The sequence below is a fragment of the Lissotriton helveticus genome, chromosome 9, assembly GCF_964261635.1.
Source record: "Lissotriton helveticus chromosome 9, aLisHel1.1, whole genome shotgun sequence".
Classification (NCBI taxonomy): Eukaryota; Metazoa; Chordata; class Amphibia; order Caudata; family Salamandridae; genus Lissotriton; species Lissotriton helveticus.
In genome coordinates this window covers 610,447,855-610,474,656 of record NC_136070.1, presented here as the reverse complement: position 1 = coordinate 610,474,656, position 26,802 = coordinate 610,447,855, and the positions used below count along the sequence as shown (strand labels likewise).

The window sequence follows — 26,802 nt, the reverse complement described above, 5'->3', positions numbered from 1 at the left end:
GCGCGCGACCTCTAAACATTGCCCTCTAGCAGTATAAATAAATAAACACACCTAGCTCTTCTTATGGCTCTTCTTTGGATAGAATACAACACACCATCTTACTGCCTTACGATTTGACTGGTGCGCATATGCGCGTGAGGTATGTCTCACGGTCGGCCTGTTAATGTGGCTGAGGCTTATCAGTGTTGGTCACGGTTGGCTGCCTGTGAGCCGATTCCCATTGGCCTACACATGAGCCAATCAAATTTTGAAACAAAGGAGTTTCCTTTCAGGTCCACTGCAGGCTTATCAGTGTAGGTCATGTTTGGCTGCCTGTGAGCCGATTCCCATTGGCCTACACATGAGCCAATCAAATGTTCCTTTCAGGTCCACTGCAGGCCTATCAGTGTAGGTCACGGTTGGCTGCCTGTGAGCCGATTCCCATTGGCCTACACATGAGCCAATCAAATTTTGAAACAAAGGAGTTTCCTTTCAGGTCCACTGCAGGCTTATCAGTGTAGGTCACGGTTGGCTGCCTGTGAGCCGATTCCCATTGGCCTACACATGACCCAATCAAATTTTGAAACAAAGGAGTTTCCTTTCAGGTCCACTGCAGGCTTATCAGTGTAGGTCACGGTTGGCTGCCTGTGAGCCGATTCCCATTGGCCTACACATGAGCCAATCACATTTTGAAACAAAGGAATTTCCTTTTAGGTCCACTGCAGGCTTATCAGTGTAGGTCACGGTTGGCTGCCTGTGAGCCGATTCCCATTGGCCTACACATGAGCCAATCAAATTTTGAAACAAAGGAGTTTCCTTTCAGGTCCACTGCAGTGTATTTAACATCGCGTGTGACCATCAGTCGTCGCCTCCCCCTCGGCTCAGTTTTCACTCCGAGGCAACGACGGAGAGGTCAGTGGTGGTGGTACAGTCAATAGCATTATTGCTTTGGTCTTTGGTCTTTGAGTACTAGGTGGAAAGCACAGGAGTAGGCGCCTCTATCCCCAGTGACTGCGGCTGGCTACCTGGGCCTTTGTACTTTATAGGTCTACAGGTTTGTGCAAGCAGTGCAGTCAGTGAGGCTTTGTGGTATACTTTCCTGATGCAAGAGGAAACCAGTCTGGCCATTGTGTCACCATGTATGTCTCTGATTTATGTGTTTTGAATCCAGTTTTTCTTGTCTGTAGATTGTGTTTCTACTACCACTGGTTATAACTTTCTAAGTGTTCTGTTTATTTCCAGTGCGTGGCCTCCCTTTCTTCCTGAGCAGTGGCCAGGTGAGGTGAGGTTTTCTCTCCCCACAATAAGGGTGAGTGTCTTTCAAGTGTTCATAGCCATATTATAAAGACCATAGAAACGAGAGTTTGCAGTCTGTGCACTTCTTTTTGTTGACATAATTTGTCCATGTCTCTGTTTCTGTCTTTTGTATTGTGTCTATGCAGGAGAAGATACACTCTTTTCAGTTTGGAAAGCAGATGTAGATCCCACTTTCACATCACTTAAGTAAGTGTTGCAGTAGCACCATAGGTCCTGACGAAAGCCCTTGAGGCTGAAACATGTTGACCGAATAACAACATTGGTGGGTAGCAATTCCTTACATGCTATCAGCATACTGTTTTTAACCATACCACTTTGATGGTCAGCCCTAATAAAGTATTTCATGACATCATCGTAGGTATTTTTAGAATCACTTGGATTATTTTCCTTTTCTTCTTCTTTTTCTTTGAGCACTGCAACCTCAACCCCTCCCGCTCATATACTGTCATCTGTTGGTGAAATGTTCTGGGTCCATCACTAGGCAGTCCTATGGATTGTTTCCAAGGCAGACCCTAGAGGACACCATTTACCAACATATACCCAGATGACGAGATTCCACTTATGAGTGGGCTGATGGGTATCTTTTTCCTCTCCTTGTGCATCTTCTCTTGTTTTTGTTTTCTTGGTTGTTTCCAGATTAACTGTGTATTCTGGGCATGTAAAGAGGACACTATTAGGTCCCAATAGAGAGATTTGCTATTTTCTTTTCTCTCCCTCTGTATTTCTGCGATATGATGGATATCCCATCCGCCAAAATACAAATCCAATAGGATATAATGGGATTTATATTACGGCAGCCGGTATATCAGTCAGCTTTGTGACGGAGTAACCTGTCCACCAAGATCTAAGTCAGGCCCTTACTCTTCACCTGCCTGCCGCAAGTTCAATAACATATAACATAGTATAATTAAAATAAAACTCAATATAATCATTGGCATGACACAAACAGAACGTGTTCCTCATCCAGGCTTGCTCCTTTGGCCTTCTCCGCTCAGCAATTTCAGCTTGAGCTGCCAGCTTCACTTAGGACAGAGTTAAGTGGCCTGTCGCCTTCTACCTGTCTCTTCCTATCTCTCCTCTCTCACTCATCGCCTCATTTTGTATGCATTTATCCGCTGATTTCACACCTAAACTCCCCTTTGAGTGTGCTGATGGCGGTTTAAATATTTAGAGGGCGTTTTTCTCTTCTTTCCAAAATAGTATTTGCGCTCCACAAACCCCGGAGTGATAAATACCGTGTTTTATGTTTTTTTTAACTGGCTCAGTACCAGCCTTGCGGTTGCATACCACCTAGCTAAAACGCTACATACCAGAATAACTCTTTCTTTCTCTCTCACACACACACACACACACTCTTTCTCTCTACACACTCTCTTTCTCTTTGTCCCCTCTCTTTTGTGCAAAAGGTAAGCGCCTATTATTTTGTGCAAAAGTTAAGCGCAATCTATGCGATACAAAATAAAAACCAAAACGAAATAAAATGTACACATCAGATCTAGACCTCTGCTCTTTTTCACGTAGGAGTCAAAAAACTCACAAGATGATTAGGGCTTTCATTTACTACCGATTATTCTGGATTGATTGTCTCAGTCTCATACTAGAAGCCCCCCAAACTCCCTGTGTTTGAGGTTCTTGGATGTCAGCCTCCCTTCTTCTCCTCAGTTGGTTCTTTCATTTTTTTAGAAAAGGAGAGCCCCAACAGCTGACATGTCTCCAAAGTATTATTTGACATTATGTGCCCCGCTAAAGCCACTGTCGGTGTGTGAATACCAATAACAGACACTTTTTACTCTGAGCTGGTACTACTAGTCTGACATTACACCTTCTGTTCCTTGCTATCAGTGGCTTGTCATGGTACCATATCATTTAATACATTTTGCACAGGATTGTAGTAGCTCACAACTCTTTGTCTTCTGCTCTGTAACCAGCAACCAACTTTTTCAATTTCTCTATGTTTAAATATGGAAAGATTCTGTGTTACTCGGACCCCTATTCTTTGTAATACAAGACTAGTTAATATGTGTTTTTACTCCTGTGTGTGTGTATATAACCTTTTAGTTGCCTTCTACAAACCTCTGTATTACCTTGTTAGCCTAGCACCATAAAGTGCCTAATTGTGAACTAGGCACTGATTTAGACAAAATGAAAGTAAACATATTTATAGTCTTGCATTTATAGTAGTAAAGTAGAGACTGCAAGTTAGTTACATGGTACAATATGGAGCGATTTACAAATCACAACTAGCTCAATCTTTAACTCCTCACACTGGACACAGTCATGTTTACTTATTTTTTATTTGTTTAGCAGCTATAACATTTCGAACAGAAACGGTGTGCAAAAGAACAGTAACAGAACATATTATTTAAGTGGATTGGGTGGTTAAGGGAAACCAAACTGAGAGCTGTAGTGCGGATCATGGGTCACGTGGTGGTAACACTAGTATAAGAGCAGACAAAATATTACAGCTGGGATGGAGTAAATTCTGATTTACCTTCATACATTTAACAATGGTGTTTCTCTTGATAAATGATGTTTTTCCTAACCCGTCAGTTCATACTGTTTGTCAACCAATATAGTTATTCAGCAGATCTAGGGCCAGATGTAGGTAGCCTAATACCAGTCGGTAACGGCCGAAATTACCGAATTTCTGCAGTTACCGACCGGTATTAGGCTTTTCAGATGTAGGAGGCCAAATTGAAGGATTTGGTAATTTACCGAATCGGTAATTTAAGGAATCGGTAAATTACAGAAGTCCTAAAATACAGATTCGGTAAATTACCGAATCCTTAATGTAGGGAGCACTCAAATTAGTGCTTTTCTCATTTCAGGATTCGTTATTTACCACTAAAGACAAGTTGGTGGTAAATATCGAAAACCGTTAAAAAAGCTATTTTTAGCAATTTTTAACAGTGCCATGTGGCAGACATACATGCCCTTAGGGCATGTATGTGTGCCACATGTGCACTCATGCACTATTCAGGGGTGCAACAGGGTGTCAATGTGACACCCTGCCACCCTCGTAAGTCTTCCCTCTATTACCGATTCGGTATTTACCGAATCAGTAATTCTCATTCATTCCTATGGGCCTCCAGGCCCATAGGAATGAATGGGAATTACCGAATCGGTAAATACTGAATCGGTAATTACCGAATGTTACAGATTCTGTCAAATTTACAGATTTTTTTCCTACATAGCATTTACCGATTCTAAAGTACCGAATCGGTAAAATTCGGTATTTTAGAATCGGTAAATGTAGATTACCTATATATGGCTCCAAGTTTCCTAGGCACTCATTGGAAGGAATTAAGGGCTAAGCCCAGTACATTATACCAGGTCTCAAAAAACGGTTGCAAATTTTTGGGGATTGACCTATGTACTAATAGGTCAGTTCGTAAAATTCCGAATTGGAGTAGGTCCCAATCCGACATACATAATCAATATTCATAAGGTAGGCCACTATTTGATGCTCACTACTATTGGGTACAATCACAGGGGTGGAGAACTGCCACGGTTAGCAGGCCACCATGTCAGTGATTATCTTTAAATTAACAAACTGTTTTTGAAAGCCGCACCATTTCCTTAAAGTGAAGCTTTCTATTTTTAAAGTTTCTCTATGAGTTGGCAGTGTTCCCCTGGATCACTGCCTGCTCCTTCAGAAACTTTTACCCTAATTTAGAGAGGGGAAGGGGTCCAACGTGGATTCCTTCCTTTATGCAATAGTTTACTGCTCCAACTTGGGATTCTGTAGCTATTCAACAGTTTGCGACCAGATTTCCGGTTGCAAATCACTGATATATAGGCTACCGGTTTGCAATTTAAAAGGTGTGCCCCTTCCAAATCGTTAACCATTTCAAATCTCATTGTAGGACTGGGGAAAAGATAACAGACTCCTAAAATGGGAATCATGCATGGGGAATACCTATTTTGTGGTCACCAACAAGCCAATTTTACCAGTCAAGTGTTTGCAACTGCAAAATAGTTTAGTATATCTGTCCCCAAAGTACCACCCCCACTGCAAGGCAGGAGGAGTGTGATGGCTCCAGAGCACATACAGGATGGTTACTAATAGGCATGACCAATGGGACTTTGCAGCAATGCCGAACTGAATCATGAGACAAATTATGCGTTCACATTCTGCTGCATTATCATCTCGCTTTTAGCACACACGTATTTATAAACAGTAGATGCCAACGCATTAGAGATTACAGAACGTTCTTAAGGAGGAAACCGGAGCCGCCCTGAGCAATGGTGGCGCCCAGTGCAAAAATCTATTTTGGCGCTGACCCAATGACCTCCTCCACTAATTCCCCCACTGCCAACAGGGCTCGTCTTCTCTCCATAGCCCCTCCTCACCTGAATTTCATTTGTTTTATAGCACTACTCATGGCAATGTAGGATGTCAGGGCACTTTACATCACACACTCATACAGAGACAATGAAGCACATCTGTTTAAATCAGTCTGTAGGAAATGTTATATAAAATAATGAGTACTACAAGGCGTAGGAATCACACATCATCCATACTAATAGGCGGTATATTTTAAGAGTGTTTGGTCTGGAGAAACACAAACTCAGGACTTAAAACGTACCACAGTGGTTGGGGGTGGCTTTACCAATAAGATTGTATTTCTACCCAAACAAACCTTTTTTAGCAAAATTAAGAAAATGAATGACTGGGAAAAACATAACATTCCAATTTATACCATGTAGTTTTGCATGCAACTCTTTGATTACAGTCCATAGGTCACTAGGCTATATTAAGATGGTAGTTTATGAACTGCAAATAAAAAAGGATCTCTGTGGCAACAGCAGGAACCCACTGAGCTATCCACATAAAATGCAGTTCGTTGGTGCGTGGCACACATTCTTTGCTGCAGGCATATTAACCCTCTGCTACTTTATAAGTCAAACTTGCGATTATACCAAATTTCGATCCCTCAATAGCAGGAACATTAATCAGCATTTTTATTGTTGCCTCAAAACCTGCTGAACACACAAGGAACTCTACAGCAGGTGCTTTTAAGCCCATTAATTATTCCTAAACACAGCATCCCACCCTAATCATCCCCCCCCCGCCCCCGCCAAGTTCATCGCCAACCGTCACTCGTACTAAAGCCGGTCCTGTAGGAAACTCATACATATTCGGCAAGTAGTGGTATGTGAAATTGTATTTACCAAAAATAAAGAATCCAGCAGCAGATCCAGCACAGCCATGGATGAGAGTAGTAGGCTGTTGGCGATTCTTGAGATCACGTGACTGGATGCTGAAGGTCCTCACCATCACGTTGGCTTGACGCTACTGCCCTCTGGCATTTATGCCGTAGATAGCACGTCTGGGGCATGCGTGGCCTTTTATTGCCAAGCCTGCCAGGGTGCTAAAATGTCAGCACAGGCCCACGTGGCAGCTAAGGGGATGCACGAAGAGAGGACGCGTTAATGAATGCAAATGTATGTAAATTCTGCTGTTTTCGCTCAACGCCAGGGGGATCAGAGCGAGCTAATGAAAGCAAATGTCTCAGCCCCTCTTGCTCAAAGGTAAAAGAATAAACTAAATAAAAAGCAGGTGCTTTGGCCAAGGATGTTCAAACAGCAGGGGTGTGTACACGTCATGCTTGATAAGTATGTTTTTGTGTGATAACTTGGACTGACAACGTGCTATTTGTGATGGAACCATCATAGTTTACATATGACACGTATAAGAAATTCTTAAACATACATGCCAACTTTAAGAAGAAGAAAGGAACGAGATTTTCAAAAATAAATTGTGGGAATTTATTTTCCCTGCTGATTTGCATTCAAGTGGAGTCAATTCTCAGGCAGGAGAAATCTAAAGTAAACTTGTTTTTTGCCATTAAAAATTGAGCGTTTCCTGCCTGGATCTGGTGTGTTGGTTTGTATACATGGACATACCCTTGCAACAGCCTGTGCTTTTATTATGCCTGACTGTTGTTCTATCCCTGGACTTCAAATCCTCTGCACTTAAGAATCTTCCAATATTTTTAGAGGGGACATTTTATTTGTACAGCAGTGTGATATTTTAAATTGCCTCCTTTTTTTATTTAATTTTGTTTGCCTGAATTTCGGGATTTTTTAAAATCTAGGTGTGGTTTGCTTGTGTCTGGAATAATTGTAGGTGGTGATGCGGCTTTACGTTGCATCTTAAAAGGAAACTTTGAAGGAAAGAGACAGCAACTATTGTGGCAGTTCTAATGCACACATTATGTGTGTTCCTGAGATCACTTGTCACAACATTACGTGTTTTTTTGTGAATGGTGAGCACACCCACTCAACAGCAGTTTCTTGTCCTACCGCAGCTCCAGCATTGTCAGTCCTTTTTCCTCTTCTATAACAAGCCACCGCAAGAGATCCTGTGACCAGCTCTACTTCCATCCATTCAGACTGCAGACCTGATGTACTAGTGATTTTTATGGTCACAAAGCCAGCAATTCTTAAAACCATAAATCCAGGGTTGCAGCGTATCAAAGGTGCATTGTGAATTGCACATATCTGTGCGTATCGCTTTGTATGCTTTGCAACACATTACGAATCGCTTGGAAAAGAGAAAGAGACATGGCCGTCACCTTCTCTAACGATTTGTTGTTGAGTGTATTATTGCTTTGCAACCTTAATAGCCATACCAAACCATTCTTTGGATATAGATACACAAAAGAGTGTGCTATCTATTTGGAAAGTAAAAACTATCTATGTGGGATAGCTTCCACTCTAGGGCTGTGAGCATCAGTGGGAGCACACATGGGTCCAGAGGGCAGCTGCCTGCTTCCTGCAGTGTCCTTTGCACCATGCCACTTTTTCGGTTGAAGCCTACGAGACAGCTCAGCTGTCTTGTTTGTTAAAGACATCTTGGGGACATTCAGAAAGCTTCCCTGGAAATTCATTCCGCCTGTTGCTTACCATTGGCTTTGTGGTTTGTAACTCACATTTTCTGGCTTTCTATTTGCTGGCTTTATTTATTTTAGGCTGTTCAGCATGAGTTTGGCTCTCCCAAAGAGCAAAGCCTTTTCACACTACCTCTCCTTGTATTCTTCTGTGAGTGATCCTTTTTGTAAACAGGCCTGTAAAGCTTATCCTTATCTTGTCACATTTGCCGTGCATTCAAAGACAGAGGTCAAAGGGCAGGCTCTGTTTTCAGAAGGAGCTTGGTGTTTCCTTTTCTTATTCTGACTGAGAGGATTTATTTGACAAGCTTGCTGGTTACTGGGGGTACAGGAGGTATTTTTTTCAAGCACAAAACATTTAAGTGAAATGCGCAAGTATTTTAGAACATATCAGATTTAGGAAAGTACAAATGAAGCACACTTTTTGTTAATTCAGAAGTGTGCTGGAAACAAATTCTTTAATATGATCAAAACTAAGTAATTCACTAGGTGATGCCATTTCCACATATTATCGTTTGTGTGCTGCATAGTTTTATTAGTAAAACTGTATTTCTGTGCAATTCTAATGGTCATTTCAGTTGAAAATGTGCTGTCTGTAATGGCAGTGTGCTACCACACCATGCATACTTGACTCTATGCAACTCTACACGTGGAGAGGTGTGGTGCAGCGGCCAGGGCAGCTATCTTCGGAGCACAGGGTTCACGGTTCGATCCCTGGCTCCGGCCTCAGCTCAGCACCATGTGACTCTGGGCAATAGCTCACTTAATTTCCACGACGGCCCCCAGCACCTTGAGACCCGTAAGGGTGAGTAGTTTGCGCTTTACAAATATGGATTTTACTCTACTCTACTCCATGCCACTGCACTCTACTCCACTGACTCCATTTTACAGCACTCCACGCTACTGCACTCAACTCCACTCTATGCTACTGCACTGTACTCCACTCTGCACCACTAAGCTCTATGCCTCTTTACTCTGCTCCACACCACTCTACCCTGTGCCAATGCACTCTATGCCACTCTGCTCTACACCACTTGCCACTGCACTCTACAGCTCTCCATTCTAGGCCACTCCACTCTACTCATATTTTCTGTATACCACTCCGCTCTGTGCCACAGTGCAACACTGCACTCTATGTCGCTGCACTATATGCCAATACAGTCAACTCTGTACCACTCAACTCTATGCCCATGCAATATACGCCAGACCATTGTACGCCATTCTTATCTACTCTGCACCACTTCATTCTATGCCATGGCGCTCTATTCCATTTTACTCAATGCCATTACACTTTACTCCTCTCTACTCTACGCCACTGCACACTACCCTGGACCACTGCATTCTGTGTCACTTCACTCTACGCCACTGCACTCTACTCTGTACTACTGCACTCTACGCCGATGCTCTCAACGCCACTCTATGCCACTGCATTCTATGCCAATGCACTCTATGCCACTCTACACCACTGAACTCAAGGACAGGGGCTGCAGCAAAAAATGCCACTTTGAGAATATGGAGGGCGGGAATAGAGGTCTAGTGTCCATTGCAGGCCTCCATCCCATTATGAAGGATTCACATGCAGAGAATCCTGTATCAACAGCAAAAAGGTAGGATTCAGAGAATCTTACCAAATGGTTGTCTTTACTCTGACTGATTTGTACATACGTTGCAGCACTTAAATATTCGCACATGTAAAACCAGTCGCTGTTTTTGACCTGAGAAGAATGTATCAGGCCCATCGATTCAGGGCTGGCTTTAGGGCGGTGCGACCAGTGCCGCCGCTGGCTGTTTAGAAATACCGTATGGGTTTAAAAGCAGGTGATCATCCAACATTTTTCAGGCATCAATAAAAATGTCAAGTTAACTCTGATGATTATTGTTCGTGCAGTTGAATGATCGGAATTGTCTAGTGGCAGTTTTGACTCATCACAAAGTGGTGCAGAGGGTTACTGTGCCTGCTGCAAAGAACATGTACCCACAGAACTGAGTGCGAGTGAGCAATGAGCAGGGGCAGATTCCTCCGGTTGGGGGTAGGAGCGTTGCGCCACTGCTCTCAGTGCAGTGAAAAAAGGAAAAACAAAATGATAATAACATTGTTATCATTTTATTTTTCTTAGCTATGGGGCTAGGTTAGGGCGTGGTGGGGCTGGGGTCACAGGGGAGGAGTGGTGGGCACACTCTAAGTGTGCATGACACCATTCTTGTTTTCTCCGTGAACCACTCTCTCTACTTTTAACAAAGCTGTTTTACTCAGTGGATATTAGATAGCAGCATGTTCATTCAACAGACAACTAGACTACGCCTCATTTACCACGATTTTCTTTTTGCTGCCTTAATTTTGACAAATGCGGCACCAATAAACAATGTGGAAGTGAAATCCATCTTGATTAGTGCGCGTTTCACCTGGAATCCGTGGCAAAAGCTTGTCAGAAGAAGGATGTAAATGTGGCCTAAGTTAGTTGAGAATATCTGCTTTTTTTTTTTTAGAATTGTTATGGTGTGCGAAAATAGAATATGTTTCCAAGTTTCACCTCCACAACAATTAAATTGGAATTAAAACTATCTTTTTTTTTCACTTAATTTCATTATTAGTAACTTTAGTAATTACTATATCTGTGGCTAAGGCGTTTGGAGTTTATGAGAGGTCATAATTATCGCATCTTCCAAGTTTTGGGGTATTAACATGCGGCTTGTGGAGTTTACCGTTTCACAAATCTGTGTGTCCATTTAAATACTGGGTCTTTTTTCCTTTTTAAATTCTGACAGGTTTGACTAGCTGAAATTTTCCCTAGGATGCTTTATTTCTCTCGCCTGATATCTACTAGGTAGGAGCGATAAACATTGTCCAATTTGCATATTCCGAGTTTTGGGGTTACAATATGCTGATTTTGGTGCATATCTCACCAAAAATCTACATGTCCCAGTAAACTGTGGGTCTTTCTCGTTGTTTAACTCCAACATATTTGACCTGCTCAAAATGAACCAGGCGTGAGATCTTTATTGCATCTGGTAATTCCTGGGAGCAAGAAACCTTGTACAATTCAATAGTTTGAGTTTTTGGGTAATAGCATGCAGTTTTTGCATGCCCCACCAAATCGCAGACCTTCTGTTATTGTTAAATTGTGGCATGTTTGACCTGCTGAAATTTAACTGAGGGTGTGAGCTTTACTGCATATGCCATATACTGGGTGTGATAAATATTGTACCACTTCTAGTAATGATCCAATTGTAAATTAACTTGTCACTTGTAATTAGAGCTCCTGGTGTTGTGGTATTTGTGTGTTTTAACATTTCCATCTATATATATATCCATATTTATTTCTTGACCATCTTATTGGTATTTATCCATATTTATTTTGTATTTAGAGACTAAATGGAGTCGTGGAATGGTATATTTCTACATTTATTTAACTGATAAACATGCACTCATACTTTGCTACTTTTTGTGTTTTATCAAATTACGCATCCACATATAACAAAACATTATACCCACAGGGAACTATCAGCATTATACTAGTCATATATGTTAACATATGCCTGTATTCAGGGAAATCCGAACCTGTTTTTAATTAAACTTCCCACTCTTTGTATCTACTCAGCTGCTGTCCTGGAAAGCACGAAATACAGCATGGAGAGTCACCAACAAGAAGCATAATTATTTGTATTTTCCCGCTATTAAAAGTAAATACAGACAGGAAGAACATTGTTTTCTGTCTGTATTTATCTGTAAAAATCATTAAAAACGGAAAACCTGGAGCCTTACTTGTAATCAGACCCCGAGTGAGAATAAATGTATCTCACTGGTATTAAATCTATGGTGTGGAAAGCATACAAATAATTCAGGGGTGTGTGTAGAAACCCACTGAGTATTATATTGCTAAATATAATGGTTCTGCACAAAGCCGGCTTTCTAAACTCCCCTAAGGAGTGGAATTTTATTTGTATCCATTTGTCTTTTTCATGTACAAATTAGTTTACTATGGTTCTGTTAATTTATTCGTAACATACCCACCACCAAATAACTTGTCATTTGGCACTGTTGTCTATGTGCGCATGTTTGCCTGTGTTGTTGTCTCGTGGCTTGTGTGCCTTAGGCATGTTTCCTTTGTGTGCACAAGAGGTTGTAATGTTGGCATTTCGCCTTATTTGTATGGACTGTATGTGCGCCTGTAGCATTGTCTGTCAAGAGAACACAAGACCAAAGACAGCCCATTAATGCTTACTTACTCAAATGATACTTCTAAGCCATTCTTCTCACACCTTTACCTATTCTTTAGGGTGTATTCATCCTGTGTACATTACTTTCTGTGTATTCTGTGTGGAGTTTACATTAGGAATTTGTATGTTTTTTTTCCTTCCCTCTTAGGTGCATGTTAAGATTCTTGTGCTTAATTTCCAAGTTTTGAGTTAAATTATGCCCAGGTTTTGTAGTTCATCTCCGTCTGGCCCCAAGTCTGTCACTAGACATTCCTTTTGGGAATGTGGTCCTTAGTACCAGTCCCAAAGTTATAGAGACGTCTTCACTCTTGCCACTGTAACACAGCCTTATATTTTCAGTTTGGTACTAAACACCTCATCCCTATGTCCATAACATCTCCTCAGATTCTTATACACCCTTACCAGAGTAATCTGATACAAGATTGCTGCTTTTCATACCATCTTTACAGGCGTCACCATCAACCTTTACAAGAGGTTGCATTACAAAGTTGCCCCCCACTCCAGACAATTTATTTCCGATCCTACTTAAATCAGGAATGCCAGTCGTTGTATTGTCCATAGATAGAAATACCTTCACTCTCAAATCTTTATGCACGGTCATCTGAGAATGTACTGATAACCTCTGTACATGAACTGATCTTTGCAACAACCAGTGCTTAATTTGAGCCAGTGGTATCCCGGTGCTCGTCACTTACACTTAATTGTCAACACCGGCACTTGTGACAGTCTGCACTGCACAGGGTGGCACTGTCTGAGATGACCATAACAACAGTCAATCATTAATTCAATATACATTAAAAATGACTATTGCCTGCTGCCCAAGCCATTCTTATAAATTTGGAGGCCTGAAATAATCCGAATTGTCACAGTAGCAGTGTGATTGTTAGTAGTTGCGTTATTACTATCATGGCAGGGGCAATGTGTGGTGCACGTTGCAGAGGTTTCCTGACGAGAGCCCTGGCGCTTATTTTTATTCAAATGAAGTACTGGCAACAACTCTAAGTATATGGCATTTCTCCAGAGCGGATGCAGTTCTTTGCTGCCTTTTAAGGAAGCCAGTTCTTAGCTTAACGCTCCAGCCAGTCCCCTTAGCCCAAGTCTGCTCAGCTGTTTCTCCAACTTTCTGTGCTGAACACCAAAGAAGTCTTCAAAGAAGTCTAAAGTTTATCACCACCAGGTTCGGTGTTAGTCGACTTCCTTGGTCTGTCAGTCTACCAACTTATGTATATTTTTCTGACACGAATTTCTCTTTTTGAAAGTGTGCTTATGTAAATCCTGTAGACCATACCTTTCAAGAAATTGAACTTTTCTTTGTAATTTAGGAGGAATAACAAAGAAGAATTGAGTTTGAGCGCAGGCATTTTATGTAAAGGTTCTCTTTAATGGACGGTTCTGTAAATTTAATGGAAAAAGAACTTCTGTAAACTGCAATTTATTTTCATTTTAGGAGCCTACGGAATTGCGCACTTGCCATTCAGTGGTTGCAGCGTCTGAATGACCACTTGGCGCTGCAGAAGTTCTTGCAGAACTGCGACGAGGTAAGCGGAACATCCTCTGATCAGGTCTGTTTCTTAGTTGCACTTTACAGCATATGCGTATGTAACCATTTCGGTGCTATTTGCCTCAAGTGTGTATGTGTGCACAACCGTGTGCCTCTTCAGGGGTTAAACTATGCGTGTGGCATCTCAGAATGTTGCTCAACCTTTCTGCAATCTCGCTACAGGCAGCTTTAGTTGTATGCTCTATAGATTTTACACTATACTACCTTGTACAAACTGGACTAACACTTAGAAACCTTGCTGTATCAAATCATATTCTGATCAGCCGCTGCCTGTCCAGGTAAGAGCGGTCAGGCGGTGGGGCTGGGTGGGGGAAGGGGGAGGGGGGTGATTTCGACAGACAACGACTAGGGAAAATTATTTATTTATTTAATTTTCCCTGGTGGTTGTCTGTTGAATCCCTCTCCCCTCCCCCCAACTAGGCACCACTACTCTTACCTGCGCAGGCCGCGGCTAATGCATTTGCAATTGTCCTGGCTTATTAGATTATTCCACAGAGGAGTTTTGCAAGGCTTTATGCTCTGATGTTTGTTGAATATCCTGATGAAGGTAATTGTGTAGCAAGAGAGTTTAGTAAACCATGTTTTCATTATCCAGTTCTCAAGAGTTAACATAAATTACAGATACATTCTGTCTTAGGGCCCGATTCTGATGCGGGTTCGAAAGCATTCCCACCCAGGGCCTGATTCTGATGCGGTTAGGAAGGCCTCCTAATGGCATTTGCTCTTTCCAAATAGGATCTGGAGTGACCCAGTGCCCAATTATGATGCGGTTAGGAACATGTGCTCCCATTGAAGTCAATGGGAGTCCAACCAAATAGTATCTGGAAGCATCCGGATGCATCATACTTGGTCGGAGTCTCCCGATTCGAGTGGGTCGGAAACCATTTGCAACCCGATTCGGTCGGGAAGCATTTCCAACCCGCATCAGAATCAGCCCCTTAATGTTCAATAACAATCAACAGCTGAAAAAGGATGACTGTACTACTGAATATTGAGGCTAATAATATCAAGCTACAAGAATATTGTGGACAAAATCTCAAAGACCAAAATATCAAAAAGTAACTTCATATAGAGGAAGTAAAAATGTACTATTCCAAACACCATTTCTACATAACTTGAAGTTATATATATCGTGAAGGTACATATATGTGAAGTTAGATATAGAAAAAGTATACCTATTTACCTTTCGATATTTTGTCCTCGATATTTGTATACCTCGATTTTCTAGCTTTGATACTCAGGGGGCATTGCACAAGGGATAGATTATGAAAATTACAGGCAAGAGTCCTGGTTTGCAGACTCACCATCACATCAAAATGGTGTCAGATGTTACTTTACACTTTACTTGAATGCTAGGACTGTCCCGAAACCAGCTCATTTTATGTAACTTTTAAGCTTTTTTTTTTACTACATTTGTGTTATCTGAGTTAACTTACAGTTTGAGCAGAAAGGTGCTGTTTCAATGGAGGTGTTGGTACAGTTGATTGTCAGTGTATCATTAGCAAGAATATTATCAGAAATATTGTGTACTAAAGATCTTTTACAAAACTATGGTGTTGGTTAGTGGCTGCCGGTAAGTTTAAGAGGGAGGGGGGTGGACGGGACTCAGGCACACATACTCATACACGCTCACAGCCATGAATTCACGCACAAACACATCCATTTTCAACACTCATTACCAAACATTCATACATGCACCCACCAAACAATAATTTAAAAAAACACACTTACCCCGCAGCTCTGCCTCAGAGGTCCCAGGAGGCTTGGGACTGTTGCCTTCCTCAATGGCTGACCCAAGCCAGCCAATGAGGGAAAGCAGCAGTTCCAACATCATCACTGAGTGCGATGGGGTCAGTGAGGATGCTGACCCCACCCCACCCCACTCTGTGATGAAGTGTCACTGATTGACACTCAACCCTGGGCGCTTCAGGGTTTAAAACTGTAGCGCCCAGGTGCGAGCAATCAGTGACGCTCCCCTCGTCTCTGAGGGAAAGCCCTCAGGGACCTATGCTGAGCTGAGGAGATCACAACCACAGGAGCTGGGACTTCCTCAGCCCAGCAAAGTTCAGCTCAGGTAGCCAGGAGCCTGCGCATTTAGCGCATATCTGGGTACTGGATGCCTGACCAGAAAATGAACAGTGTCTGTCAGGCTGACCTTTTTTCAGCCTGACAGACACAGTTCGATGAGGAGCAAAAAGTTGGGGGCGTTGCCCCTCAGCCCTAATGGACCGGCCGCGGCTGGTGTTGGTAGTCTCTTACCAACTCCAATGGGACGATATCTTTTGTAAATAATATTTACGACACAATACTTCGGCCAGATGATATTTTAGTTAACATACTTTGGTACCATAACATGAGTACTGAGATCCATTTGTTTTTAAAGCAATATTATCCAAGAAGGAGGGCTTCCGTAGTAGTTATTGACTGGAAGCGGAGTCCGAGCGCTCTAGGCAGAGCCAAGACCCCTACTTCATTCCTGGTCAGCAATTACCTTGGAGTGACCTCCTCTTTGGATAATAATAATAATTGTGTTTGCACTGCATTATACGGTATCACCTCCATTTCTAAGGGCTTTAAATATTTTGTTTTACTATTTAGTAAGCCTTGCTGAATTTCACATGGGTGACCTGCAGATGGCAGTAGATCTCCATGTGAGCATTCAACTCTCAGCCATCTTGTTGGCTGTTTATTAATTGGACCCTTGAAATTTTGGTTGTAATATACCATATTATTGTAACTTTTTTCATGCCTCTCTGTACGTGGAAAGTGATAAGAAGGGTAACTGCAGTCCTAGAATTGATAACTGATTATAGTGACATTTTTTTTAAATTACTTAACAGCGGGTACAAAATATTTTTAGGAATTGTGGTGAATTTTGAGATTTCATCTGGTCACATACGCTGGGCACCTCCTGTGATTTGACGAGCCATCTTTGTGAGAACACAGCTTTATGTAATAATTCTATTCATGAATATTATAGTTGGTGGTCCAGGATGCTGGCATGAGATTACATGTTGTATAAATTCCCAAATACATTTCTTAGCCTTAAAAGGAAAACATGAATATGTTGGGTAAAATGTGTACTTTCCACAGCAGCACTTTTTCTGTTGCCTATGCGCTGTTCTTCAGTTGCTGCAAACAACGTTCTAATGTAGGCGTGCTTTTGTAGATTGATTACAAAAGTGAAGCACATTTGGATTTACAGAATTTCCTATAGAACAGGTTGCAGGAAATGTAAATGTAGGATTTTATCGTATTCTTATTTGTTGACACAAATGTGAAGAAATTATGTTTTTGATTTGTTTAAGGGATCATTAGTTTATAACACAAAATAAAGTCAGATAAAGGGATTCCCTCTTATGTCTAAACTCTACCATGACCATTTCACATTGGTTCCTTCAGATTGTGCCATCGTCTTTGCCCCTTAATACCTCAACAGTTTTAAAATCTAAAAGTAGGAGGAACATTTTGAAAGACAAAGAAGGTCTTTTTCACTCTTTCTTTGCATTGAGTTGATGTTTACAGGGACAGGAACATATGTGCGCATAGTTCTGCTCTTTAAAATAAAAAGCCTTTTGCCCACTTCAATGGTTGTACTCGTTAAATGATAAGTTGCTTTCATTTAAAGATTTTCTCTTTCAATTTCCAATTCATTTTTCTATGGAAATTAATTTCCAGGGTTAATTTGTAAATTGGCTTCCCTACACTATATTACGTTTCATCGTGCAATTGAATTGTTAAGTCAATATTGAAGGCAAGACTAATGTGTATGAAGAAAGACAAAAAGGTAGAGATTAAAGCAAAAGCTTTAGAATTTGCAGCTGGAACTGTTTCATCTACATATTCCATTTGCCCCTTAGACAATTGAAGGGTTCTAAAGGTTCTATATCCAGCAGCAAGCCTCCCCCCCCCACCATTAGCACACTCTTTGGGATAGGCTACCACTCTTGTTCTTTATTAGAGACATCTGATCATTTTAGCCAGATGTTTTGGCAACAAAGTGTTGTGATGTGGGTCTGACTCTGATGAGGCTTGTCTCATCTTCTATGCTTGTCCTTATTAGATATAGAATGGCTAAGTGTCAGTCAGACTGCTGCACTCTGGTATTGTACAGCTGCCTTATTTTCAAGTAAGCTTAATCATTGCAGAGGATGGATTTTGGTCAAGAAATGCCCAGTGAGAGATACAGGGAATTTTGAATTTCACCCGTTTGGTCCTGGTAGTCAATGAAGTGAAGGGAAACTGGCAATCACAGTTCTTTTTCTCTTAACTTGGGGATACTTTGACAAAAGCATTTTAATTTTGCAAAGGTCTCACATAAAATATTGTAGTATTCGTAGATACAAAGTGTTGTTGTAGTCATTGATATAATTATATTGGAAGTTAATATTTGTCTTGTATTTGCCCGGTCTTTATATAGCTAATGATTATGTAGAGGAAACAAAACCCTCTTACCGATGGGACAGAATTGATATAGCTGCTTTTAATCTGCATCTGACTGAGACTATTCCTTCTCTCATTAATACTGAGCAAAATCTGAATGCCCCCATTTCTAGGTGGCTAACAGATGCAGTATCTGTGTATGCCCCTCGTTCTGGCAGTAAATTTCGATCCTTGCGTCCCCCAGCACCTTGGTACTCGGATGAGTTAAAAATCCAACGTGTTAAATGTAAAGCCTTGGAGAGGAAGTGGAGAAGGTTCTATTCCATTCCCTCTAAACTGATTTACAAGGATGAGCTAAAAGCTTATCATGCCAACTGTAAACGGGCCAAAGCTGTTTACATTACCTCTACTATCACTTCAGTGCAGAATTGTCCCCGGACTCTTTTTGCTACTGTTAAGAAACTTACAGGTGCTGACACTGTCCCCGCGTTGCCGGCTTTAGATGGTATACATTGCAATGCTATCGCGGACTTTTTCATATCGAAGGTTCAGGGCATTCATCAATCCCTAGCTTCCCTTCCACCTTCTACTGATCCTTCTCTACCTGGTTTCTGCTGCAATGTCTCTGTCCCTCCCACTGAGTTTCTGCACAACTGGAAATTATTTGACGATGTCTCCTTCCTGTCGTGCTTAAAAAGCATTAGGTCAGGCTCTCCTCGGGACCCTGTCCCTATGAAGATACTGAAACAACTTGACCTCGAACCACGTAGATTCCTAATGAGGCTACTTAACATCTCTCTCAGTGAATCTCGTGTTGAACAGGATTGGAAACATGCCATGGTCGTTCCCCTACAAAAGAAATCTGGTGTGGACATTACTAACCTGGCCAACTTCAGGCCTATATCCCTGCTGCCAGCTTGTTCCAAAATACTAGAACGCCATGTCAACCTTCAGCTAAACGATTTTGTTGAAAATACGGGATATCTTCACCCATCCCAATCAGGCTTTTGCGGCAATTATTCCAACGAATCCGCACTTCTGGGGGTGACTGAGCGACTCTGACACGGTATTGATAGTGGTGAGACCTTTGCGCTTATCCTTTTGGATTTAAGCGCGGCTTTCGATACCGTGTCGCATTCCATTCTATTGGAGTCCCTTCACTCCCTTGGTGTTGCTGGATCTGCGCTTGCCTGGGTGGCCTCATTTCTTAATGAGCGCACATTTCAGGTATTTTCAACCAAAGCTGAATCGGCGATCTGTTCATCTGCTTACGGCGTCCCTCAGGGGTCTATATTGAGCCCTTTGTTGTTCAATATCTACATCAGACCCCTCGCTACTATCGCAGAGGACGCCGGTCTGTCCATATACTCATATGCAGACGACACGCAGATTGTGTTTTCCCTGTCTGGCAGTAGGGTTCAGGACACCTCTGCCCTTAAAATCGGCCATTCTCGGGTTGCGGCCTGGATGCAGGTTAATCTGCTAAAACTCAACGGTGATAAGACTGAGGTTATCATACTTGGCAAACATAAAGATCTGTGGGGCTCTAGACACTGGCCCAGTGACATGGGTCCACTGCCTACCCCCGTGCCAGTTGTTCGTAACCTCGGCTTTCTAATCGACGAGAAACTCTCGATGCGACAACAGGCAACTAAGGTTGCTGCAATCTGCTTTAATACCTTACGCTGGTTGCAGAAGATCCTATGGATGTTGCCTGAGTCCACTCGTCGAACTGTTGTTCAGGCCCTTGTAATGTCCCGTATCGACTACGGCAATGTGCTCTATCTTGGAGCCGACAAAGCTACAATGAATATACTCCAGGTTGTACAGAACTCAGCTGCCCGCCTTTTGTGCAATGTTCCACGAAGAATGTCTGCAACACAAGCCCTGTGTGACCTTCACTGGTTAAAAATTCCTGACCGTGTGGCTTTTAAAACCTTGTGCCTTCTGTTCAAAATTCGTCAGGGTTCTGCCCCCACTAACCTGCACAATCTTGCTCAGCCTTACCAGCCCAGTCGTCCTCTCAGGTCATCAAATCAAGCCAATTTTGTAATTCCCAGAATCCGCTTGGCAAAAATGGGAGGCCGCTCATTCGCCCATTTGGGGCCGAAGATGTGGAATGCTCTTCCGTTGGTGCTAAAAACGGAGACCAATCTTTTTGCTTTTTCGCAAGAAGTTGAAAACTTTTTTGTTTTAGTTGGTTACTGTTTATGCTCATTCCTTGCTTCAGCAATTACCTATCTTTCTTCTCTAGTCTGTCTCTGGCGCCGGGAAACCCATTACGGGTAGCTGAGCGCAATACAAATTCAATAAATAAATAAATAAAATAAATATTTATCAAATGAAAACACTGTGAGCTTGCTTTGGAGTTTACATGAAATTACAAGGATAGGTCTTCATTCACATTGAATTAGTATGGTCAATCTGACCATAACCTTTTTACATGTTTATTTTTTTTAATGGAGTTTTATATAGAGCAAACTAGACCTGAAGGTATCAGAGCGTTTTAGATGAGCACCAGTTGCGTTATAGACGGACACATACATTTTTGTTAGGCACAGGGAGATTAAGTGATTTGCCTAGAATCACAGGATGTTGAGCATCCCTTCTGAGACTCGAAATCAGTTCCCCAGCCTCGAGGTCAACTGCTCTAACCATTAAGCCAGAGAACTGAAATCGTACAGGTCAATTTTCCAAGAAAACAATTCAGCTCGCTGCAGTTCCTGAAGAGAATACAGGTTTTTGGTGTTGATGAAGAGGCATGTTAGATATGTTTATGATAAGAACAAAATACTACAGAATTCTGTAATCTATTCATGTATTGCCAGATTTTATAAATGTGCTAGTGATACTGTGCCACAGGAGTCAGGCCTAAATTGGTAGGAACTGGTCTGGAGTTACTTGTGTTCCTGTCTGGAAGATGGCTATCCTGGCAATTTGATCTGGACAGTTCCTACTAGAACAGAACTAGGACTGATTAGCATATAGTAGTCCTCTCTCTAGAGTGGCAAGGAGGTTGCAGAACAATGGACTGGAATGCAACACAAGTGATCGCCAACAGCTGAGATTAATTCAAGAATTTAATTCAGCAACTTTTAGTTTATACTTACTGATACTATTGGAAGGAATTTCAATCTCCTATACAATCGTGTCCTGCCTTATCCGTTGCTATGATCTACAACATAAATTGGTTGTCAAAAAATATACCTCCCTTCTTAGGTGCTTAAGATGGCGTCTCGATCACCCACACGCCTTCTGTAATCACTGCTCCTTGAGGGCATAGTTGAGAGCAGATGCTCAATTTACCCAGAAATTTCTTCAAATTCTGTTTGGCTGGTATCCAAGTCACAGAAAATAATCTATTTTTTAATTAGGAAGAAACAATTTGAGTTGTTTTGCTGTGAGTGGCTTCTGTTATCTGAAGCTAACTATGGACATTTACAGCCGAATTCTGTCTAAGAGAAGGATCTATCCTGTCTTAAAGTGTATCCAGTGGCTTTTGGTAGCCCACTCGTCAAAGTTAGAAATCTTTTCCAATTTACCTTTAACACTAGGCCAATACAAAAAAAACTATACTCTACGATTGTTTGCAAGTGTTTGGAGAATAGATTGTCCCTGGTTCCTGACATTCAGCAGTGGCAAGGAGTTGCTTTCGTTGTGCCCAATTTAGGACCTACCAAACCATGTGTCTTTGAGGTTCATTCACTCTTATTCAGTTGAAAGCACAAAACTCAATTTACCTGCAATTTGAATATGTGTAAAAGCTGAGCTGTGCATCGACGTATGGGGCAGGACATCTAAGAATATCAGAAGATTCACAAGCATCCTCCTTGTGTGGCTCAAGTGCTTTGAAACTCACTGTTCAAAAGCTGGTCAAATCACATAGCGCAATCAAATATGTGGCATATTCCTACAAAAGCGGGGAAACTGGAGGCGGTCTTGTTACCATTCTAGGTGCATCATTTAACGATCTCATTGAGCTCTTCTCATGATTGTCCTGTAATTTCTGGCTAATCTTTCCTGACAAAGCTGCAACACTGTGACGTGGATATATTGTGATAGATTGTGGGGGTTCTGAAGAATCAGAATATATTGATGTGCCTGGAAGGTTTCTTATTAGCTTATAGTCCCTCGAGTGAGCTGACATCAAAGGGGCAATTCCTCTAATGATTAGAGCCATCTTTCGAATGAGATACTGTACAATTTCATTTGGTCTGATTAGTTTTCAGAAAACTAGCATATCTAAGAGGGCACCCTCTCATGTTCGGAATGGTTGACGTGGCCACCATTTCTCATTGAATTTGATTTGTACTTTTTTTGTGGCTTGTCTTTATATTAGCTCTCCTTACCAATCTGTTAAGAGCAACAGGATTCATGTTAGCGTGCGGGCTTCTGCTCGGTGAATAAGAAATGCGTATTATTCCAGCGGATGCAGGTTTTGTATAACAGCAGTGTTCTGCAGTTTAATGAGTGCTAGGTTCTATCAGCTGCATACAAATTAAATGAGTATTGCATTATGTACTAAAATAGATGCCTGTCCAATTGAATGCCACTTCGCCATAGGCATAATATCTTCTAAATGTGAACTCACTCAGATTTTTTATTTCTTTAATTTGGTGGCCCATTTTCCCTGTTTTAAGCCAACGTATTTGTGTTTTTTTCAGCACGAAAGATTTTTTTAAAGTGCACTGCTACATTTCGGCGCAACCCTGGGCATTGGGTGTACAAGTGTGCACTGAATAAGATTATTATAAATAAAACATCAAAGTCCTCTGCTTGCATTGAGATAGCATGTTATGGTTTGGTAATTGGATTTCGATAATGAAAATTATTATCATACGTTCTAAAGAAAAATGTGTAACCGGGTAGTCTTAAATGTAAAATTGATCGTTAGGAGCCAAAGTATTCTCCCTTTAAAAGGGCTGCCACCATGCAACTCTTTGATCCAAAATGCATAACACTAAAATTACATTAATGTATTACAACACATCAGTAAAATCAAAGCTAAGGACCTAGAAACAAGATGGCTGACACTGGAGGGGCATGTTACATCAGTGAATCGTATCTGACAGTCAGAAACAGCAGAGAAAAGCGTTGAAGTTGAGGCTGCGACAGAACTTTGAATATGACCTAGATTCAAGCCCATTGTGTTTTTTCGCAGCACTGTGTAGATTAGGTCGTTTATGCCTTGGGGATCTGAGTTTGCATATTTTTTATTTCATCTCTGCTGACCACTGCCACATTAGTTGTGTGCTTCAACCTTTCCTTTTCCCTTCCCTTCTGTGGTAACTCTTCCTCTGGTCCTCATGGCTGCTGAATAGACAATGAAGCACTGATAGTGGCCTGTCTTGTTTTTTTGTGGCATTCTTTTCATAAATACACACACACACACACACACACACACACACACACACATATATATATATATATATATATATATCCCCTACTGGAGGTTGATAGTAGGTAGTTATAGTTAGGGCCAGGTTTCCATAGGAAAAGCGTTTTTTCTCTTTTGCTAATAACTTTGGCGCAATTCGACGAATCTTCACTAAATTTTCAAAACTAGCTTGCCACTCAGTTCATCTGCTGTCTGTAAAGTGTTGCAGTGACTCGTCAAGCCGGGACTGAGAAAAATGGTGAGTCACAAAACACGTTTTCCCTATGCAGTTTACCATAGGGATTTTAGACGCGACTACAGCCCGAACCGCTGAACGGAATGACATCAAATTTGGCAGAAACCTAGATTTAGGTCCAGAAAACGTGCTTTGCATAATGTGGTGTAATTCTGTTCAATAGTTTTGGAGTTATTAAAGAAAAATATTTAATCATATTTAGAGACGCAGTTCCACAGTGGTGGATCCATGTGTCAACAACAATGCCATGATTAGCTGGCCGCAACCTGAGAGAAAAGTTGTTGCTGCCATTTTGTCAATGAGGACATAGTTCCGGGGGTGGATAAAGTGTAACTAGGATATAAGGGGCCAGTATAGAGGTATCCTGACCCCAGGGTACTGATGGAGGGGTCTGTAGGGACCCTTCATGGAGAAGACATTGGGGGGAAACTTTATTTTGTGTGCGCGAAGAACCGCGGATCCACATCGGTGCTTAGCGTGGCCCCCTGTGTAAAACTGCAGATCCCGATTCCAATTAAAACAAATACACCCACTCACAGACCCACTCACGCATCCACTTACACAACCACTCACACATCCATACAGCCACTCACAAACCCATTCAGAGACCTAGAACACCACCCACTCACCCATACAGCCACTCAGTCACTCATACATTCCCTTACAAACCCACAAAACCACTCACAGACCCACACAGGTCCTCACACATCCACATACAGACTCACGCAACCACTCACAGACTCACTCACACACCTGTAGAGCCTCTCACACACCACACTGACCCAAAAAACCACTCATACACCACTCAAACACACACACGGTCAGTCACACATGCACTCAAAAACCCACACACACACCCATGCAGCCACTCACACACCCACTTGGAGACCTAGAGAACCACTCACATACCCACTTACAGAGGCACTCACACATCCTCTTGCACACCCATACAGTCACTCACACACCACTCACAGATCCACACAGCCATTCACACAACCACTCACAGACCTAAACAGCCAGTCACATATGCACTGGCACACCCACTGCACACCCACACTGTCACTCACACACCCAGGTTACATTGATGGATATAGTTAGGAAATAGCATTAAAAAAGTAGAAATTCATGAAAAAAACAAAGGTTACACGTATGTTCTAGTTAGGAAATAGAATAAAAAACCTTAGAAATTCTCTAAAAAATGAAAGGTTACAGGGACGTTATAGTTAAGTTCAGATTTTTGACACACAAAACCATAGAAATTCCACTGTTCTAGTTATCTCAAATAATTCAAATAACTATAGCTCGTGCCCCAAGTTAACTATAACTCACGCCCGTGCCATTCACTGCTAATTACCCCACTTATTACATTACACATGACATGACATGATTGATAATATCACTGAACATTTGAAAACTGTATTATATCTGTATATATATATCTATAGGTGTAATATATATATATATATATATGACGCTATTTTGAATATGGCAGTTGAGAGATCCAAAAATAGATCCAGACAAAGTCTTTTTCCTGAGGGTGAGTTAGAATTTGATCAGGGAAGGATTTCAGAAACCCATGAGGACTACCCCAGAATGATTACTGCCTTCAGTAGCGAGGACAGGAAACTAAAGGCTATATTGAAGAAAAATTGGCCCATTGTTCTCAGTGATCACATTTTGAACACCAGGTTGCCTGCTAACCCAACCATCACTTTTAGACGGGCCAGAAGTATGGGCTCAGCTTTAGATAAGGCAGCCCCAGAATTAAAGTCTAAAACCCCTTGGTTAAAACCTTCAAAAGGTTTTTTTAAATGTTCCAGCTGCCGCGCTTGTAGGTTTGGGGTAAACACTCTGCATTATGTAACTCCTTTTGATGCGGAACCTAAAACCATTTCCGGCAACTTCAATTGTAAGACAGACTTTGCCGTGTATGTCCTGACGTGTACCTGTGGGTTGAGATATGTGGGTAGTACCAAGCTCCAGGTACACGTCAGGATTCTACAACATCTACGCGCTATACTTCACAATGACCCGGCCTACCCCGTAGCCCGTCACTTTAAACGAAATCATAATAATGATCTCACGTGTTTGAAGTATTTTGTGATCGGAGCTATACCACCACTCAAAAGAGGCGGGGATAGAGAGGCATTATTAAGGCAGTTGGAAACCAGGATGATTTTGGAACTTGATACCCGTTGGCCTAATGGATTGAACAATATTGATGAAATGCATCATTTTTTATAATATGCATCCTTAATTAATTATGGCCCTTGTTGGTTAGTTATGTCCGGTTTACTACCCCTACTCCCTCTTAGTTAGGTTCCCTATTTTGAGGTCGAGAACGGACTTAGCGGAATGCGACATTTCACAGTGTTCATATATGAAATTATTTTGCATTTTCTATGTATTGATTTGGTCTTTTTGATGAAATTTTGTGACTATTTATTGGACTTGTACATTTGCATATATTTATATATAAAAGGAATAGTTCTGGCTGTAACTTAATCATTGTTGTATATATGTACAGATAATGGTATATGGAACTTTTTTTGTCTATGTATATCTCTATTTTTCTATTTTTCTACTTTTCTAATTTTCTACTAGGTTTAGGGCAGTAGTTTAAAAATTTGTAATATTGGATTTTCGATAGAATTCATACATTATGTATATATGCGTATGTATAGTTGTATATATGTGTATATGGATGATAGTATGGAGTATCAGGTAATTTTATCAGGATTTTAGCACTTTTTGATAACTATTTTATACTATTTATGGTGGAATGACCAATCAGGCACATAGAAATCATGTTTAT

At 41.4% G+C, this 26,802-nt stretch overlaps 1 protein-coding gene across 1 annotated transcript in view; it reads left to right on the top strand.

The window, feature by feature from the left end:
• Positions 1-26,802, top strand: part of SPTBN4 (spectrin beta, non-erythrocytic 4) — a 1,415,585-nt gene that overhangs the window by 425,677 nt on the left and 963,106 nt on the right. The window contains 1 exon segment of the mRNA XM_078660647.1: positions 13,858-13,948. Coding sequence (XP_078516773.1) covers positions 13,858-13,948 — 91 coding nt within the window.